This window comes from Staurois parvus, unplaced genomic scaffold, assembly GCF_062004578.1.
Source record: "Staurois parvus isolate SC_StPar_1 unplaced genomic scaffold, SC_StPar_1.0 ptg001302l, whole genome shotgun sequence".
Taxonomy (NCBI): Eukaryota; Metazoa; Chordata; class Amphibia; order Anura; family Ranidae; genus Staurois; species Staurois parvus.
This window is the reverse complement of record NW_028319098.1, coordinates 12,952,285-12,972,288: the sequence shown is the minus strand read 5'-3', so window position 1 is coordinate 12,972,288 and position 20,004 is coordinate 12,952,285. Positions and strand designations below refer to the sequence as shown.

The 20,004-nt window shown below is 39.7% G+C and overlaps 1 protein-coding gene across 1 annotated transcript in view; it reads right to left on the bottom strand.

The window, feature by feature from the left end:
• Nucleotides 1-732: 732 nt before the first annotated feature.
• Nucleotides 733-20,004, bottom strand: part of ORC5 (origin recognition complex subunit 5) — a 53,013-nt gene continuing 33,741 nt past the window's right edge. Inside the window, exons 12-15 of the mRNA XM_089661055.1 lie at nucleotides 18,096-18,143; nucleotides 5,232-5,342; nucleotides 4,868-4,980; nucleotides 733-902 (exon numbers count right to left, since the gene is read on the bottom strand). Coding sequence (XP_089517181.1) covers nucleotides 857-902; nucleotides 4,868-4,980; nucleotides 5,232-5,342; nucleotides 18,096-18,143 — 318 coding nt within the window. The 3' untranslated portion in view covers nucleotides 733-856. The remainder of the gene's footprint in view (nucleotides 903-4,867; nucleotides 4,981-5,231; nucleotides 5,343-18,095; nucleotides 18,144-20,004) is intronic.

Here is a 20,004-nt window from a genome sequence, read left to right as displayed (position 1 = left end):
TGCAATTTGGCTGCAGTGAGCTTCCAACAGTAGTGCATGCACTACCTTCGGTGCAATTCAGGGCGATTTGAGCACATTCAAAATGAATGGGCTCAAATCACACCGCACCAAATCCTACATGAACCAGACAGGATCACGATGCATATTACTGCAAGATGTGTAGTGTGAACCAGGTTTAATATAAAAAGCTCAAAATGTTTCCCAAATCTGTAAACAATATACACAATACGCACATGTTAAGCTTCACATATATTTAGAGCGAAAATGACATTCACTCTGGTTTGGGGCATGTATTCATTTACTCATTTTAAAAATACATAACAAGAAATGTTTTAAATTAGAAATTGCATGATCATACCTGTTTTTTTCTGCTAGTTTTACCAGCATCACTTCATGAAAGTAAAGTGGAATATATTACATTGCACATAAAGTCATCAGCAATGACACTAATTGCAAGTGTGATGCTAGTCCTATAATTGTATGTCATTTTTTATAAATCAACTTACTATATTATGGAAAACAGAACAGTAATTACATACATAAATGGATGTATTAAGTGCACACTACACAGAATGATACATAGTCATCAACAAATCTGTACCTTAAAAACATGATTCTATTCTCTGCAATAGCATTGCAAACGGTTTGTCATTTAATAATCCAGGTTAGTATATTCTGCTATGTCTTTACGACTGTGGAACAATTAAAATTAGGAACACAAAACCAGATCGGTAGTTTTAGAATAGTTTATTTACAAACAGTAGTATCAGATCGTTAATGCAGTCTATTGAGAATACACATTCATACCATAGAAATGCATGGTTCTCTTTAATATTCCTCCAAATGAAAGCCTGTGTCATAGAAAATCATACAAATATCTAACAATATCAAAGTTCACAGTCCTGGAAGAAAAAAAAAAGGGAGGGAAACAAGATATCAAGATGGCATACTTGCAAATTATTACTTTGGACTATACAAATTACATTAGATCAGTAATTTTTTTTTGCATTTGTAATAACAGTGTAATTTTTCTGAAGATTTAAGTCTTAACAGGTTGTGGTCATTTGGCTTACAGGTTTATAGATTTACCGTTTAGGTACTACAAGACCCTTACTTACAAAACATACAGGGTACAACTTTGACAGCTTTTTAATAAGTCCATAAAAAGAGAGGGGATGCGTACCTCTGTTGGGTCATTTAACTGTGTTTATTCCAGATGGCCATAAATCATGAATGATCAAATTGCACAGACTATTCACAACACAGCAGTACATGACTCTGCAGAAGTACTGGAGTGTAGTCTTGAGTATACTGCCTTCTGAATGCAAGTGGTAAGCATGCAGTGTATAATATTTCATATTTACCTGCCATTTCCCCACTTGTACCACAGGATATAATTTTCAAAATACTTATGTCATTTTCCAAGGTAGGTTTTAATGTGCTTATGCAGATGGTTTTTAGTATATGTATTCATAAAAACGGTGTGTAATTATGTAATCAGTTTTCACAAGTTTGAACAGAATGGGCAGATAGAGGCAGTATGGTTGCAATAATTTCCACCTACCTAAAATGGCTATTAAATCAGAAAAAATAAAAAAGCAAACAAAAAAAACCCCAAAAACAATATGTGAGCAGGCAGGCTCTTTATTGCAAAAGAGGTATAACATGTCTCTACTACAATAAAAAAATCTGTCCGCTCTCAATCTTGTGTAAAATGTACACTGAGCTGCGCAGTGCACGTGTATTGGGACGACTGCACTTCTGTGCATGTGCAGGGTAATGTCATCCCATATCTGCTAATCAATATAGCTGAAGACCAGCACCTGGAAGAAGCTAGGGAGTCAGACCATTGAAACAGGTGAATATTGCTGACTTCAGTTTTGTTTTACCTGTACCGCTTATATTGTATAATGCATAACTTCTATATGTGTGAAAGCAGTATTAAACCTAAAAAAGAAAAATCTACTGCGGATTACCAATCCCTAGATGTGGTGGCTGCATTTGTTTTTTTCCTTTGCCTTTATCTCTCACCTGGCAATCCAGCCAGTAACATATTTCCTGTCTTAGGGTGTTTCCACCTTGGATGGAGAAGCAACACCCTTGTACAGCAGCACTGTCAATCTGGGGAGAGGCTAGTGTAAGATGCACTAGAAGATTAAGATGGACTTGACTAACAAGTTAAAGCACAACTCCAGCTAACACTTTGTAGGCAGTTACATCAACAGTTGTTTAAACTTGTGGTTGAGGATAGAGAGGGGGTTTTAAAAACCACACAGTTCAGCCACGTTTTTAGCACCGTCTAATACCCCCTTCCTTAACCGTCTCCCGCCCGCCAAATAAGGTAATGATGGACGCAAGGCGGTTATCTCGTTCTGGGAGGACGTCATATGATGTCCTCCCATTCTCACCGCGCATGTTTGGCTCCAGGAGCGCGCAGCACGGCGATTGGTGGTGCACTGTGTTCCTGGGACACAGCGGATCATTGAGCAACGGAAAGAGCCGAAGATGTCGGCTCGCTCATGTGATCAGCTGTGTCCAATCACAGCTGATCACAAATAAATAGGGAAATGCCGGTTATCGGTTACCAGGAAAGTCGGTAATCAGCATTCCTCGGAGGGGACATGTATACCCAGCAGTGCCATCTGTCAGTGTCCATCAATGCCATCTGCCAGTGCCCATCAGCGCCTCATCAATGCCACATATCAGTGCCTACCAGTGCACATATCAGTGCCCATTTGAGCTGCCTTTCAGTGGTGCCTAACAGTGCCAGTTAGTGCCACCTACTAGTGCCTCATCAGTGCCACCTATCAGTGCCCATCAGTGCCACCTATCAGTGCCCATCAGTGCCACCTATCAGTGCCCATCAGTGCCACCTATCAGTGCCCATCAGTGCAGCCTCTTCGTGCCCATCACTGCAGCTTCCTTACCGCACGTCAGTGAAGGAGAAAAATAACTTACTTACAAAATGTTATAACAAAAACTAAGAAAAACATTTTTTTTTCAAAATTTTCTGTTCTTTTTGGTTTGTTTAGCAAAAAATAAAAAACCCAGAGGTGATTAAATACCACCAAAAAAAAGCTCTCTCAAAAAAATTATAACAATTTCATATGTGTACAGTGTTGCATGACTGCGCAATTGTCATTCAAAGTGCAACAGTGCTGAAAACTGGCCTGGGCAGGAAGGGGGTATAAGTGCCCTGTAGGCTAGTGGTTAAACTGCAAAGGTAGTGGACAGGGGTGTTTACATGCCACAGTCATGATGCTTCTGCCTTTACTGGTGCTGCCCGCCAAACGTGACTCATTCAAGCAAATTGGGACGCACTGCAACCACGTGGAATTTATTTGTGCACCATTTACAGGAGTCAAAACAGGAGGTGAGAAGGTGTCATATCGCCTACTCGCCACCTGTCAAACAGCTCTGAAAAGCGATCCAAAAAAAAAAATCTATTTTCAGTGGTGCTGCAAGTCTAAATTTAGTCTACATTTTTTTCATTTTAGGATAAAGGTTTTTCCAAATGAATACCAGATGACTGTAAGCGCCTCTCTCAATATTAAATGGTTTGTCTCAATCCTCTAACAGACCAAGCTGTCCAGACAAAGTAGCAGTTAAAGGAAGTTGAAACTAACAGATTTACAAGCTGGACCACCAGCTGAAAATAAAGGAATAAAAGAAAACCAATGCAGGCACCACATTTAGGAACTCATAAGCTGCGATATATTGAATTTTTTTGCTTTTGGGTTTAATACTTCTTTAACTTACACATGGCCATGTTCTGCAGCAAACAACCCATCTGAGGACTTAGAAATTGTTGAAATTATATTGGAAAGGTATCTTTACATCTCTATGATGAATACATTTCTGTATGTTTGTCTCTTGTTAAAGAATTTATATTAGAAAAAAAAAGACTGGCAATAATGTATTCAGCACTGAAGTTAACCTGAAGCAGCCTCTGCCCAATCAATTGTAAATACATTTGTAGCCCTTATATACTGCTTGTGCTATAAAGTGCAGCTACAGTTTAAGGTTAATTTTAATTTAGTTATTTAAGATTCTACATTTTTTAATCTGTTGTATATGTTATTTTCTATTGTATGTATACAATCTCTGTCATCCATGAAATGTTTTTGTAAAACTAAGGATTCCCAAAGCACTATGGATAGCATATTACTTTACAACTACCTTTATCTGATAAAAACCCCAGACTGAGCTATCTAATAAGACACCTGCCACTATCTTTCAAGGCCAAATGAGTTCTGTAAACAGGAATCTTTCAGCATTGTATCAGCAACACCACAATTGCAAAACCTTTATCAAACTAATGCACCACCTTCTGGTTCTAAAATAAGAATGCATATTATAAATATATACAATATTTCTTAGTTATCTGACCAAATAAAATTTTTTAATCCAGAACATAATACAGAAAATATGTTGCAAAATAAATTTCATTTAAGGCTTTTTTTGGAAAGCTACTGGAGACAGCACTGAGCTAACACACATTATCATATATATGTTACTTAAGCAGGACTGGCCAGAATTCCATCCATGAATGGGCAGCCTGATTGTACTCAAGTTGATGCATTGATCGACTTGTGTACAACCAGCCTATCAGATTTTTTGCGATTACTGCCTGCAGCTATAGACACTAGCAGTGATCATAGGGTTCTCCCTGCAGGGAATAGCTCAGTGAGAATGATTGTCACACAAACACCGACTGTACTAACGGGGAAATTGAGTGATTATCTTTCCTACAACCCACTGTTGTAAGGAAAAAAAAAATCATATAATCCATGGCTTGCCTAAGTGTGGACTCACACTAAGTAATATTTTTGCTTCATGTTCCATGTACTCTTAGGAATATACCTACCTTGCCACAGCCCTAATAAAATCCAGTGATACGGTACATTTGTATTTTGGTCCGTCCAGCTGATCATCATGACCAACCAGTGTTAACAGCTGAAGTGTCACAAGAGAGGAGATCTAGTAACAAAATAAATAAAAAAACAGTAATAATAAGAACACCATTTTACACAGAATGTTGCACACGCAACACCACAAGCATCCTGGTTAACTGATTCACAGATCATGCAGCAACTCTATTCATTTTTGCTGTTTAGCATTTCCATTTGAACAGCTGTGACACCACAGGCAGCTCAGCTCTAGTTTACACACATGTTCAAACAACTGTTAAACACAGATGTTTAGTAACTACATATTGATTGACAGCATACCTGAGAGAAAATATTTGCAGTTGGAGCAACCCTACTGTCCACTATACTGTACAGAATGGCCAAAAGTCTATCCAGAGGAAAGGGCTTGGGACCAAGAAGATGGTTGCTGGTCTATTGAGAAAAGAAATATATGATTATGGTATAAGGGTGCAGGAAACACAGCCTATATATATTAGCTTGGCATGATCATCAAGCAGCATCAACAGAATGTCCAAGCAATTAGTCATACAGCTCTGATACTATGGATACCTGAGGAAAAAAACAGCCTGGCAAAAATACTTTAAGTATATGTAAACCCTAATCATCAACTTCTCCCATTTAGAACTACTTTGTTATATCTGTTCAGTTAGTGCAAAAAATAACTGTTGACCCTGCCAGAAATTATATGAGCCAATAATTCTTGTACTGTACCATTGCCAGATACACGGAGAAGAATTTACTAAAACTGGAGCAGACAGACAGAATCTCAGCATCTGTACATGGCAACCAATCAGCTGCAATCTTCAGCTTTAGGTAAGCTTTGAAATTGAAAAGATAGAAGCCGACCGGTTGCCAAGCGCAGCTGATCCACTTTTGATAAATTCCTCTCACTGCTCTCAGATGTCTCAGTGGACTACAAAACACCTCCTTTGTTATGGAATTGAGGAAAGGGGAAGGTGTTATGTAGACATACTTCCATCCAAAAGGGGAAGTTCCGCTTTAAAGATTGGTCCCCCTGCTCCCCATTAAGGATTGGCACCTTTGGGGAGGAGAAGGGGTTGGGGGAAAACAGGTGCCCGCTCCCACTTCCGCTGCGATTGCCTAGGCAATTGGAAACGGATGTTGTCCTCCTACCCTCCCTGAAGTCTTGTGGGACACGTGACAGGTTCCAGAAGACAGGGCCATTCAGGAAGCGCAGCGCTACTCACGCATGCGCAGTGGGCACCCGGCTGTGAAGCTGCAAGCTGTCACAGCTGGGTGCCCACACTGAAGATACCGGTCTCCTGGAATACAGGACGGCCGGTGAAACTGGCTGCAGCGGGGGCAACGTGGGATCGTGGGACAGGTGAGTGGCTGTTTTTTAAAAGTCAGCAGCTACAGTTTTTGTAGCTGCTGACTTATTTTTTTTACAGAGTGAGTGGAACTCTGCTTTAATGTTGTCAACCTAGGATTGGATTTGTGTGCATTTGTAAACCTACTGTATTTTAAAAAATCATTGACACAAAGTAATAAGGTTACTAAGAAAGAAAAACTAATGCAATCATCACTAAAAAGCCATATGACCGTTAATCAAAGCGTAGTCACTTTTTTTCCCCTAAACATGGCTGACCGCTTAAAACAGAACAAAACCCATCCATTTAATGGTTTCAAATAAATAGTTTCATTCCTGGCATGCCCAGAATGCCAACTGTCACATTTGCTTGTGCTTTCAACCAAAAAGACAAAATGTCAAATGGCTGGTGTCAAAGCTGATCACAGGTGCAGCACCATGGCAGTTGCAGATCAAACCAAGGCCAAGATAATAGCTTCCTTGGCTGAAAAGCATAGGAAGGTTTAGTTCCATTTAACACCCAGTCTAGAAAGAAGTGCTTATTTCTAAGAAATAATTGCAGTTAGCCAAGTGGTATACAAAAGACCCAGCTTCCTTAACCATTTCAATACCGGGCAATTTTACACCTTCCTGCCCAGGCCATTTTTCACGTTTCAGTGCTCTCACACTTTGAATGACAATTGCGCGGTCATACAACATTGTACCCAAACTAAAATTTTATCATTTTCTTCACACAACTAGAGATTTCTTTTGGTGGTATTTAATCACCACTGGGGTTTTTATCTTTTGCTAAATTAACCACTTCCCGACCGGCCGTTGTATATAAACGGCCGGACGGTGGCACTGCAGGGTCGGGTGGCCGTCTATAAACGGCCTCCCCGCACCCTGCTTGTGCGCGCTCCCTGGGAGTGCGCAGCACCGCGATCCGGTGCCCGCTGTGTCCTCCGGACACAGTGAAACACCGATCGTCGGACGGGACCTCTGTACGAGGTCCCGATCATGTGATCACTGATTGGCCAATCAGTGATCACATGCAAAGTAGTAAGCAAGATGTCACTTCTGACATCATTGCTTACTATGTGTGAAATCTGTGAATGATCACAGAGGTCACATGGTACAAGGCTATTCACAAAAGCCTTGTACCATGTGACAAATCACAGCTCACTCAGTTCTTCTCAATGAATGCAAGAATGCACACAGAGAGAAAGAGAAATGATTGCTTTTACATCCTATATGGGTGTAAAAGCAATCAGTCTTTTACATCCTATATGGGTGTAAAAGCAATCAGTGTAAAAAAAAAAAAAATCTTCATCACCCCCCACAAGTAGTACAGTGTCACCATGGTGACACTGTACTGCTAGGCTGACAGTATGTAAAAAAAAAATAAAAATATAAAAAAATAAAATAAAAATGTAAAAAAAAAATGTTTAAAAATTATAATTTTTGCTTATAAACTAATTTGGATTTTTTTTTTTTTTTTACTAAAAAGATAACGGAATAAATTTTGGCTAAGATTTATGATGAAATATTATTTATTTGCAAAATTTTATAAAAAAAACCACTTCTTTTCAAAATTTTTGGGCATTTCATTTACATAGCAAAAAAAATACAAATCCCAGTGGTGAATAAATACCACCAAAATAAAGCTTTATCTATCTCAAAAAAATGGTAAAAAATTAATTTGGGTACAGTGTTGCATGACCGCGCAATTGTAATTCAAAGTGTGATAGCGCTAAAAGCTGAAAATTGCCCTGGTCAGGAAGGGGGTAAAAGTGTCCGGTCTGGAAGTGGTTAACAAAAAAAGACCAAAAATTTTGAAAAAAAACAAAACACGTTTTTCTTTCTGTTATAAAAGTTTACAAATAAATAATTGTTCTTCATAAATTTAGGCCAAGATGTATTCTACTACATGTCTTTGGTGAAAATAACCCAAATTAGGATGTATTATTTAGTTTGTAGGAAAGTTATAGAGTTCACAAACTATGGGATATATCTGAAAATTGATCAATCCTGAAGTACTGACAGCCAATCTAATTTCTTCAGGTCCAAGAATGTCAGAATAGTACAGATATTCCCAAATGACCCCTTTTTGCAGAGTAGACAGTCCGACGTACTTCATAAGAGGCATGGCGAGTTTTTTGAAGTTGTAATTTTTTGTCATAATTTTTCAGAAAATGAAAAAAATTCACGATTTTTTTTTATACATACTGTCGCCAGCGCAGTACAGCGTCATCATATAACTGGCATGGCGGTGAACAAGGACACTGGTGACAGTATGAAAATAAAAATATATATATATATTTTTAAATTTATTACATTTTTTTTATTTTTTTTAAGATTTTTTTTTCATATTTTACTATGACCAAAGTAGTACGTTACCATAGTAACATTGTACTACTTTGGGTAGGTGATCAGTATTTTTTTTTTTTTTTTTTTTTTACACAATTTGCTTATAGCAAAGAATTACTTTGCTATAAGCAAGCATTTACCTGAATGAAATTGATTCATTCAGTTTTTTTTTTTTGTGCTTAGCTGTGATTTGGCCACAGACAATCACATGACATGTGCATGTGACCTGCTGTGACCATTCACAGCTAGGCACTAGTATACAATGGATGGCATGAATGAAGCCATCCATTGTATACAACTGTCATGTGACCTGCTGTGATTGGTCGCGCCGCTGCGCAGCTCTGCAACTGCGTGAACTGCGTATGTGCGGGAGCACGCCAAATGGCGTGCACCCGGAAAGCTGAAGCATTTATGCGGCCGCTAAATAGCTATAGGCCGGGCGGCTAATGGTTAAAAAAAAAACAACAACTTTGCCAGAAGACAATACTATAGGTATTGAAAAATAATAAAACTACAGCAGTAGTTGGAGAAAAGAAAACAAAAAAAACACCTGGACAAGCAAAGACACTGTAATTCACAAAGTACCCTTCCTTCACCTCCCTAGAGAGAAGCCATGGGTAATAAGCCAGCAATGTGTTATTTTGGTCATTGAGTATACCACAGAAGTTGACAGATCTAAGCAAGAACCATGACTACTACAACATATTTGTCCATGCTTACAAAATGGTCATAGCAAACAAATGTATATTGTTTTTTTATGCCTGGTTCCACAGTTCTTCTCCGACATTCTTAATGTGACCCTTTGTGACTCAAAAAAAGCAGGAGGTGAGGGTTAAATGCCTATGGTCAGTAATTTTTTTTATTTTTGCTCAGGAACCTAATGTACATCTAGGTCCAGTACCTGCTCTCACTCATCTCAAAAGGGAAAAACCAACCTACAACTTCAATACGGAATTGCGGAAGCACTGCTTTACCTTTGATCACTGTCCCATAACAGTGCTCAAGAGCCCATCTCCCAATTCTCTTATTGTCCTACAAAAAGTCTCCACCAATGTAACCAAACACGCACAATGCTCTGGAGAAGAGAATTTATCTCATCCTCGTGTGTGAACACAGATATGTATATTAAGGCCTCAGACAATATTTGTGATGCAAGGCCTACACTTGCATTACATTAGTATTTTCTTCTACAGTTTAACTATTTGCATCATCTTATCAAAAAGAAGCTTCAGGGCCAGTTCACACTAGTCTGTTTTCCTGTAGTAAAAAGGAATTTTTTTTACTACATAAAGCATTTCAAGAAGGAATCCCCTTTACTTACCATGAAGCTAGCATCTACAGTATGTGCTGCAACTTAGTTACTGCATTTTTCGAATGTAGGACACGCTATATTTCAAGTGTGTTTATGCACATTAAGCATGCTGACTGAGATGAATAGGAAGTGCAGTTTTATGCATTTTACTGTATCTGAACCAGGAAATAGCCACAATTTGAAAAGGTCTCTATGCAAAATGAAACCACCTATAAAACCCAACAAAACTGGGCACAAAAGTGCACCAAACCCAAAAATGTAATATATTGCAGCTTACCAATCATTAGATGCGGTTACTGCATTCGTTTTCTTCTTTAAAGCGATAGTAAACTCAAAAGCACAAATCCACAGCAATCAAAAGGCCACGAATCTAAACAAACATTCTCAAACACACTGCAGTAGCTTTTATCCTCATAGCATGTTTCTGGCTGTTTATGCAGCTTTGTTACATCTTTATCTCTTCCGGCAGAAGCTGGTGCCATATTTGCAGTTGTCTTCAGATTGTTTCTATTTACTTCGGCTCTCTTTTCTCAGCCATATTCTTGCGCATGCGCGGCATTAATTAAGCCTCGTTAATGGTTACCAAGGTGCTATAGCCCCACATAAACAATTGGATTGCACATGTGGAAGCATAACAGTAATGTTCACACCCGCATGACATAGCAAGTCACACTTTCACAGGATTGCAGTGCAGTGGAGTGGTGCTAAAGAAAGCAAGGCACCTGCATGTATTGACTGACAGCACAGTGAGTGTGCCGTAAATCAAGAGAAATAATGCGCATACTAAACACTAGGCAAAATCTCCTGAACAGTGCAGGTTGGAATACTTTTAAAGGAACCTACTTCTAAGTATTTTGCTTTACATAACGCAAAGTAGGGCAGGAGAGTTTACTGCCACTTTAAGGCTTTTTTTTCCCCACTCTGTTTTTACCTGGTGATCTGGCCAGGAACAATGCCTCCCGTATTAAGAGTGCCTCCACTCTGGATGAATGAGCACAGGGGACACCATGGAAAACCACATTGGGAGTCTCAGGGGTGGGTGTTGTTGGATGTACCAGCAGATGTAATAAATTAACAAACTGAAGCCAAACTCCAACTCACAGCAGTTACAACAGTTTTTTTTTTTTATGTTGGGATAAAAGATTTACATAAATAAAAGCTGATCGTTGTAAGCACCCTTCCCAGTGGTAGTTTGTTTCAACACTCTTAACTGATATATTTGTAGGTGACCATGTTCTGTTGAAAAAGAGACTGTCTGGATCACCAGGTAAAAAAGAAAACTAATACAGCCATCACATCTAAGAATTGGTAAGCTGCAATATAAAAAAAAAAAAAAAAAAAAAAAAAAAGAAAAAAAAAAAAAAAAAGAAAAAAAAAAAAAAAAGCTTTTGGGGTTTTTGCAGCTTTTGTTTTTAATGTCACTTTAAAAGCAGAACTTCACTCTCTCAATTAACATTGCCTATTTGTAATCCTTATGCTGCTAGCATTAGTAAACAGATAGGGAGGTATCTTCTACTTTCTGGTTTTAAACATTTTTAATCTACATTTCTTCAGTTACTTCCTGGTTTCCAGGTCTAGGTAAATGATGTCACACATCCCAGGAGTCTTTCGGGGAGGAGGGGTTTTCTCAGCTAAGCACACCCTCCTGAATGCCTGAGCTAAGGGCAAATGGATTCCAGGACAAAGGCTACAGTATATGAATCATCTGCCCTTACTCAGATTTCCAGAAATGCCAGGAGGTGCTTTTCAAAGAGATTTGTCAGCAAAATAAAGCATGGAGACATGGATGGATGTGGAAGGGGGTTGCGCTGAATATTAAACATTAATTCAAAGAGTTTTCACTTTGTGGTGTTGAGATACAGTTTATTCCTGCTAAAATATTCTCAGGAAACCCCAGCACACTGCTGTACAGTTGAACATGTTTGCAATATGTGCAAACCAAGAATCCCAATTCATCACTTGTTACAGGAGAATAAGCAATGGGGAATTGTTTACATGACTCATGAAGAATAAAGTACCCTAGTGCTCTAAAATAATGATACCATAAGTGATGATATGTAGAAGACCAATGTTACTAGAAAAGATTCTTGAAGAAAACGAACACATTGTAGCAATCCTTTCAGAGATAGCTATGTATCATTTGAATTAAAAAAAGTTATACTTGACCAGCACATAATGTAGATGTTTTGTTCTATATGAAGAAAAAGTGTGGTAAACAAAGGGGATAGGGAGGAGTAGATGTATGGGTGGAAATAAATGGAAGTGGTAAATTTAGGTGGGGGGATTGGGGAAGAAATGGGGAAAAAGCAAGGCAGCATGGGGCGAGCAGATAGAGGAAGCGTGTCAGCAGCAGGAAAGAAGATATTCAGGTCAGTGTGAAGCAATACACTGAGCATAATAGTATAGAGCTGCTTTCACACTGATGTACTGTGATTTAACCACACCATGGGTGCAGTGTGGTGTACCTGCAGTTTTGGTGCACTTTCTGAAAGCACACCAAAAATCCTGACTGTAGGAGCCGCAGATGCACTGCGGTACAGGTAAACCGCAGCACGAGTGTGAAAGTAGCCTTATTGGGGGCTCATAACCGTAACGGTACATTTTCAGTTTGGAGGGTGGCAAAACCCAATAGTTAATACAAGTTTTTACCACCCCTGGCCCAAATGCACCCCTTTTAGCTGCAATGGCCAGGGGTGTACACATGTCGCAGCAGGAGTTCTATGCCTTTGTCATGGTTGGTGGGTGTAGCACCTGCCAACCATGAAACATTCTAGTGGATGAGCCCTACTCACCACCTGATTTAAACTCATGAGTGCCATACAATGCATGCGATTGAGAGACGATATGACAGCAATTAAAGGTTTAAATCAGGTGTGAGAAGGTGACACTGTGCCTGGTGATCTTTGACTTCTCCCATGTTGTTCAGGTAGATCTTTACCTCTTTAATGTTGCCTACCCCTTTTCTACTAGGTAACCCAACATTTCCCCCGGGTTTAGAGTTCCCCTGACACATTTCACTGGTGGTTTTCCTACAACTTTCATTGCGTCTACTCTTATTGCTGGTCGCTCTGCATACACCTGGATGGAAAATGGGGAAACCCACCAAGCCCCATCCACTGAGCTTTTTCAGTTTTTACAAATCAAACACTGGTTGACTACTAGAACTACTAACAAGGATCATTCGATCCAGCTCACATTGTTTGAACATATTTGCCACCGCACACCCCTTTCTCTTAAGTTTATCTCAATCAATTCACAGCTGAATGCTCTTAAAATTTCTGGAGCCTATGTCCATAAGTGGGAGCGTGACCTTAAAAGCACTAGAGACAGGGCAGATTGGATACAAATCTGAATAATAGCCTCCTGCTCGATCAACACACGTCTACCTAATTCAGCCTTTAAATTAGTCTCTAGATCAGGGGTGGGCAAACTTTTTGACTTGAGGGCCGCAATGGGTTCATATATTGGACCCGGGGGCCGGACCAAGAGTAGATGAATGATGTGTATGTGTCATCCATAGTAAGTATAGTAATATTCCCCCATAGTAAGCATAGTAATTAATCCCCCATATAGTAATTCATCCCCCCTATAGTAATTCATCCCCCCTATAGTAATTCATCCCCCCTATAGTAAGTCCCCCATAGTAATTCATTCCCCATATAGTAAGTCCCCCATAGTAATTCATCCCCCATACAGTAATTCATCCCCCATATAGTAATTCATCCCCCCTATAGTAATTCATTCCCCATATTAATTCATCCCCCCTATAGTAAGTCCCCCCTGTGTCAATTCACTTACCTTTGCTCCGCGCGTTCCACTCGCCGTGTTCTCGCGCCATTCCGCTGTAGCATGAAAATCTGTCTCCTATGAGGATCTGTCCCCCTCGACGTATCTGCGCATGTGCCAGTTTCCGGCATTAGCAGCCGATCGGCGATCTCCGGCACATGCGCAGATACGTCGAGGGGGACAGATCCTCATAGGAGACAGATTTTCATGCTACACCGGTCTTCAGGGCGGACTGTGAGAGGAGCCTAGCAGGAGCCTAGCTCCGCGGGCCGGATTAAAAGGTCCGCCGGGCCGTATACGGCCCGCGGGCCGTAGTTTGCCCATTGCTGCTCTAGATGGTATATTGTCCCCACCTGTTTAGCACACCTTTGCCCCAACTTTTCCAATTTTTGCTTTCGAGGCTGCTCCCTCCCAGTGGATACACTCCACACATGGTGGTCATGCCTCATGCTTTCTAGATTTTGGATGAAAGTCCTAAAGCTGTTGCACACGCTGCTGGCCCATTCCTTCCCTAGGGACCCTTCGTACGTCCTATTGCATATAAACCCCCAGATCTTACATGATCCCAATTTAAACTGGCTACATATGTTCTACTAGTGGTGAAAAACTATCACAAAAACTTGGAAACAGTTTATTTCCTTTGCGGATGTCCACTGTTGCCTAAACAACTTTCTTTTTGTAAACAAAAAAAACAAACAAAAAAAAACAAAAACTTTAGTGTGTGCCTAGGAGAATTCTTTTCGTAAAAAACAAAACACACATTTAAAAACCTGGGCCCCATGGATACACTACACACATCCTTCCATGTTCCCCGAAAGCTACACACTGCTATAGGCATTGACGGCTCTGGGTTTCAGGCTAGGGTGTCCCTAACGTCCTTCCCCCTACTCTCTTCCTTTTCTTTCAACCTTGCCCTATTCCTTTCCCTCCAACCTTTCTCTTGGCCCCTGGTAATGAGAGGCCTTGGCTACTATATTTCTTGACCACCCTCTGTGTAGGGCCCGACTCCATTTGATTTAAGACTGTCTCCTAGTTCACGGTTAACACGTTTACCCTCCTTCTCTTACCCCTCCTACCCTACTTTTCCAAATAAATTATTATGTAGCACACAATACAAGTATCACTACAGCAGCTCTGGATTGTTATACGTTAGGGCTCGTTCACACTTGACTGTTTTTCCAACTCTTGCCAAACGCCCCTATAGTGTTTGCCAAGCGTTGGTCTGGCGTTTGCAGAGTGGTTTTAACGCTCCCTAAACGCTGCATGTGCGGTTTAGCGGCGGTTGCTAGGCGTTTGCCAAGCGTTAAAACCACCCCACAAACACCTATAATGAAGTTTGAATTGTGTTACCGCTCCGCAAACGCCTCGCAACCGCACTGCAAACGCCGGCCGGAGCGGCACCATAGACCTGAATAGGAGGCTTCAACTCCTCCTGACTCGACCAGAGGCGTCCATTGCGACGCAACATGACGCTAACGTTCCCATTTGAACAGCACTATGTGCTGCAATGTGCAGAATTTTCCCAGGCATTTGGGAAACGGTAAAAACGCTTCCCAAACGCCTGTCTGCCGCTTGGTAACAAGGCTAGTGTGAATGTAGCCTTTTGCTTACTGATTTTTACTGTTAAAACCTATATTGTTTTCTATGATATACGGATGCATTCTTCATATGTTAGCATAACCCATACAAATGCTCAAATGTGACTGTCTCACAAAATAAAAACTTATTGAAAGTGAAAATAGGTGGCGAGACACAAGACACCCTTGGAGTGTCAGATAAAAGAGCCCGGTGGATTAAAAGCGGTTCACGTGCCCCGTGTAGTTCCCCTGCACCCTGTAGACAGGCTCTGAATTCAAGAAAGTATATGTGTGGGGATCGTCGCAAAATAAGTTTACAAACTTCAAGATTGCTCAGAGAAATAGAAGTGGGCTAGAAATAACTGAACTATGATGCAAAAATGAAACAATCGTTTTACATTTTGACCGTAGATGTGCTTTAAGATTCGTTCGTGTATATCAATTTTTGTAAATTGGAATGGGGCAAGCAGCCTGCATTAGTTTATCAGCAACAAAAAGTTAAACAGCTGTAAAGATGCTTGAATCATAGGGCATCAGTTCAAAAAACTCAGGAAAAAAAAAAAAATGATGTGACAAATGTGACCATGCACTGACACAATCTTCAGCCAGTGAGCCATGATTGTTAGGGCACTGATGTGATGAGCTGAATAATCACTGGGTTATTCCTTTGATTCACTATCAGTTAAGATTATGCCACAATGAGTGTACCTGCTAGATGGACAACTGGCTATATGACAGTCTGAACAATCCTGATTTAAAGTGTTACTAAACCCACAACAGTAAAATCAGTCGGTATATGCAGTAACGCATGCTTGTTATAGTCACTGTGGAACCTAAGGGGTTAATCCCCTGCATTGTGTAGAAAGGATGTTTGATCAAGTCTTCTGTGATCCTCCCCTTTTACTGTCCCCAATCCATCTGCTGATAGAACAGCCTTGGTGGCAAGCTGCACATGCTCAGTTTGGTATGTATGGTCAGAGTTTTTTTTTGGGGAGAGTGCATGTGATCAGCACAGGGCCAATCAGCACAGTCCAGACAGAGGGGGGCCAGGGTTATGCAGCCTCATAGGGCAATTAAGGGAGGATGAAAACGCCTCCTACAAGCTTTAACCAGTGCTCTGCTGGACACAGATAGAAGTCACAAGACTTGCCTGAACTGCTGAAGAGAAATGTATTTAACAGTTTATACTTACTGAAATAATTGCATTTCCATGTTCTGTGGGAGACCGGATATAGTGAATGCAGTATTCTGAGTTTAGTAACATTTTAAGAGACAGGAAAGTAAAAAACATAAACCAGCAGTAAGTGACGAAAACAGGAGGCTGGAGGACGTCGTGAACATGAGTTATGAAGCCAACTGAGCACTCCAGTAATCCACTAAGCAAAGGAACAGGTATAATTACACCAAGGCCAAGGGCCATGTCAAGAAAACGTGCCAAGAATAAGATTGCCAAGACAACTTTTCTTCTGTGGAGTCGTTTCCTTGCTGGCCAGACCAGTGACATGTCACTATCCCATTAGTGAATGAAATTCTACAATGCTTTGGTGCAGCTAGGGAGCAGTTACATGCAGTACAGGCTAAATGGCTGCCTCTCCATAGTGATTGATACAACACAGAGCAGAATTACACGTTTGACATGGCCCTCAGCAAAGAGGAACTGGACAGACAGATTCAGTCAGCACAAGTGAAGATGTAGAGTAGTGCTCAGAGTAGAGGTCTGGGGTTTGCATCTACACAAATCCTCATTCTGCTATTTATTGTAGTATATTGATTAACACCTAGGAGCAAGAAAGTGGACAGCAGGGCAGGATAGCTTTATTATACATTTTATTTTGTTTGAATAGATTAAAACTTATTGTCTACAAAAAAAAAAAAAAAAACCTGCACCTGTGCACAAATTTTTTTTTTTTTTTTAAACTCAACAATGAAAAAAAAAGAAAAAGAAGAAAAAAATAAACAAAACAAGTGATGTTCATTACAAGAAAAGTGAGCTTGCAAACACCACAGAAGAGATCCTTTCTATAATGAGAGTTTGTAGTGTTGCGCTCAACCAAAGAACACCTCAAAATAACTGTGTGAATAGCAATAATCGAACAATCATTTATATGTATACAAATATTCATCTGAAACACAAAATACACAAAACCCTGGAAGAAGTCCTTTGATGATGAAATCGGTTGGGCTGAGATTTTATGCTGGCTTTTTATTCTTTGATATGCGCAATATTCGCCATAGAAATGGGAGTGTATGACCTTTTAATTAATAAAGGTTTCTAAGCTTTTTTAGACTATGGAGATGCTTTTATGTGTTTCATTTTCATGAACCATCGAGTGTTGAATATCACAGCCATTGTGTGTGGATATCCCGGATCCATCCAGGAATGTCCATAGTGGAGATTTGGGGTCCACTTATAATGCCCAAAAAAGCAAGTTATGACCAACCCCCCAAAAAACTGGGTCATATGCAGTCGGTAAGGGGGGCATTTCATCTGTCACTTTGGGAGGTGTTCACGGGTTCATCACAAAGTTGTTTTTGGATCCTAGATGGGTCACACTTCATCCATTTATCACAGCACTTATTACTCTGGATGTGGACTTTCCCTATAAAGATTATTTTGGACTCACTGTTTGTGTGCGTTCCTTGGTTCTGTTTCTCCTTTAGAGAAACAATTTTGTTTGTATAGATTTATTCTTGCACATATTGGTATAACCACTGTTTTAACTGAACTAGAATATATGTGTTTCACATGGATAGAATTTGTTATCATTAAATGTGCCACAGAAAATAAATGGTTAATCGGAAGTCATTACCTTTTCATGTTTTTTCAGGAAGTCAGTTTTCCTAATTTTTCCATGATGCTTCAAAGGAAAGACATTAAACATAGTTAATTTATGCCATTTGATATCATAATCAGAACCTCATAACAGGCTTTCAAAGTAAGCCTCTGAGAAAGACATGCATGTTGGAAAGTTGTCAGCCTTCTCTCTGTTTCACTAACCAGTGAGTCACTCACATGAAACAGTGAAGTGTGAAAAGTGTAAATTCCCACATGCATGTTCCATGCCAAGTAGTCACCAACAAGGGAAGTCACACAGAGGTTCATACACACTAAGGCCCCATTTGCACCCGAGCACTCTGTTGCTCGAAACTCAAAAATGCTGGAGGAGAAAATGTCAATTATCCTCTATGGAGTTGGTTCTCATCTCCACTCCCAAGTCGCCTGAAGCTCAATCTGGGCAGATTGGTGCATTTTTTATGTGTTTTTCCCCACAGAAATGTATTGAAACTCGCTATGGGCTCATTTTATTGCACATTTTTCTGCCCAAACACAATAACTAAATAAAAATATATAAATGATCATAAATCAAGTAAATAAAAATTAACCCCTAACCAAAACTCCAACCCCCAACTGTAAGCCTAATCAACATATAATTAAAACATTATTATTAATAGTTAATAAAATAAAAAAATACAAAACAAACTCCCTAAATAAAAAAAAAATTAAAAACAGGTAAAAAAAAAAAGCTGAAAAAAATAACAAAAATGATGAAACAGATAGTTTTTCTATTGGCTAGTAAAAAAAACACCAAAGCTCAAAAACACTTAAAAAAATGCTGTACAAAAAAAGCTCAAACACACTCATAACTCACAGCAAAAAACCACAATGTTCAGGTGTGAGCACAGCCTAAAAAACAGTAAGGGCAGCTCCCATATATCTATCCTCACAGGGGTTTAAAAGGGAAATATTGTGTGAATGCATTATATCTGCTGTTTAAGTGTTATTTAAAGCTTACTAAACTAGATACGTACATGAAAGCAGCCATACCTATTCATACGTATCCAGGTTCTGTATCTTATTAATGCTGCTCAGTAATTGAATTTATTTCTCTCTATTGAAGCATATCTTATGGGGATAACTGAAAACAGAAGGTTGAGGTGGATTATTCTATGATTTCAGGTGTCAAACATAAATTGTGCTCACATTTTTGGCTGCCAGACAATCACTAGAGAGCATTGTGCTACTTGGCACATACAGCAGGCATTCAAACTGCAGAAAAAAAAAATAAGCCGAACATGTATGTAGAAGTACTATTTGGTGTCTGCTAGTACTATTTGGGTAGATAGAAGTGTACCTATATCATTCTGGAGGCACAAATGTTCAGAAGGAATCAAAAACTACCATTGCTCAAAAATCCAGTCAAACAGTGCCTCTAGTGGCCAGAAGACGATTTACAGGCTCTAATTATTCCACAGAGCAAAAAGACTTTACAAATGACCAAATATCTAGTTCAGTTTAATCCTTTGCCGAAATACTTCTAATTAAGTGCATGTGGTGAAGCTCTGCTGATTACTATCTGATCATGTGCAAGCAAAAATGTTTTTTATTTTCCTTGCACCTGACTGGGTATTTACAAAGTGAAGCTACACCACGTTCACTAAGCTCTGGGGAACATGCGTGCAACTGCACTTGTGAAATGTGCAGTCCATTTGCCTTTAGTAAATCAATCCCAGTTTGTTTTCAGAGAGCACGTTTGGAATTATTAATGTAGTAATTACCTTAAAGCAATTTTGGAGGTGCCGTTCACATATTACATGCTTGCCATTGGGAGGGACAGCCTATGACTATGCAGGGAAACCATTATTCCAAGTGCTTCGTGGGAGTTTTGGGTAGTGCTGAAGAGCCATCTAAAGTTGTCAGCTATTAAAGCTTATATTTGA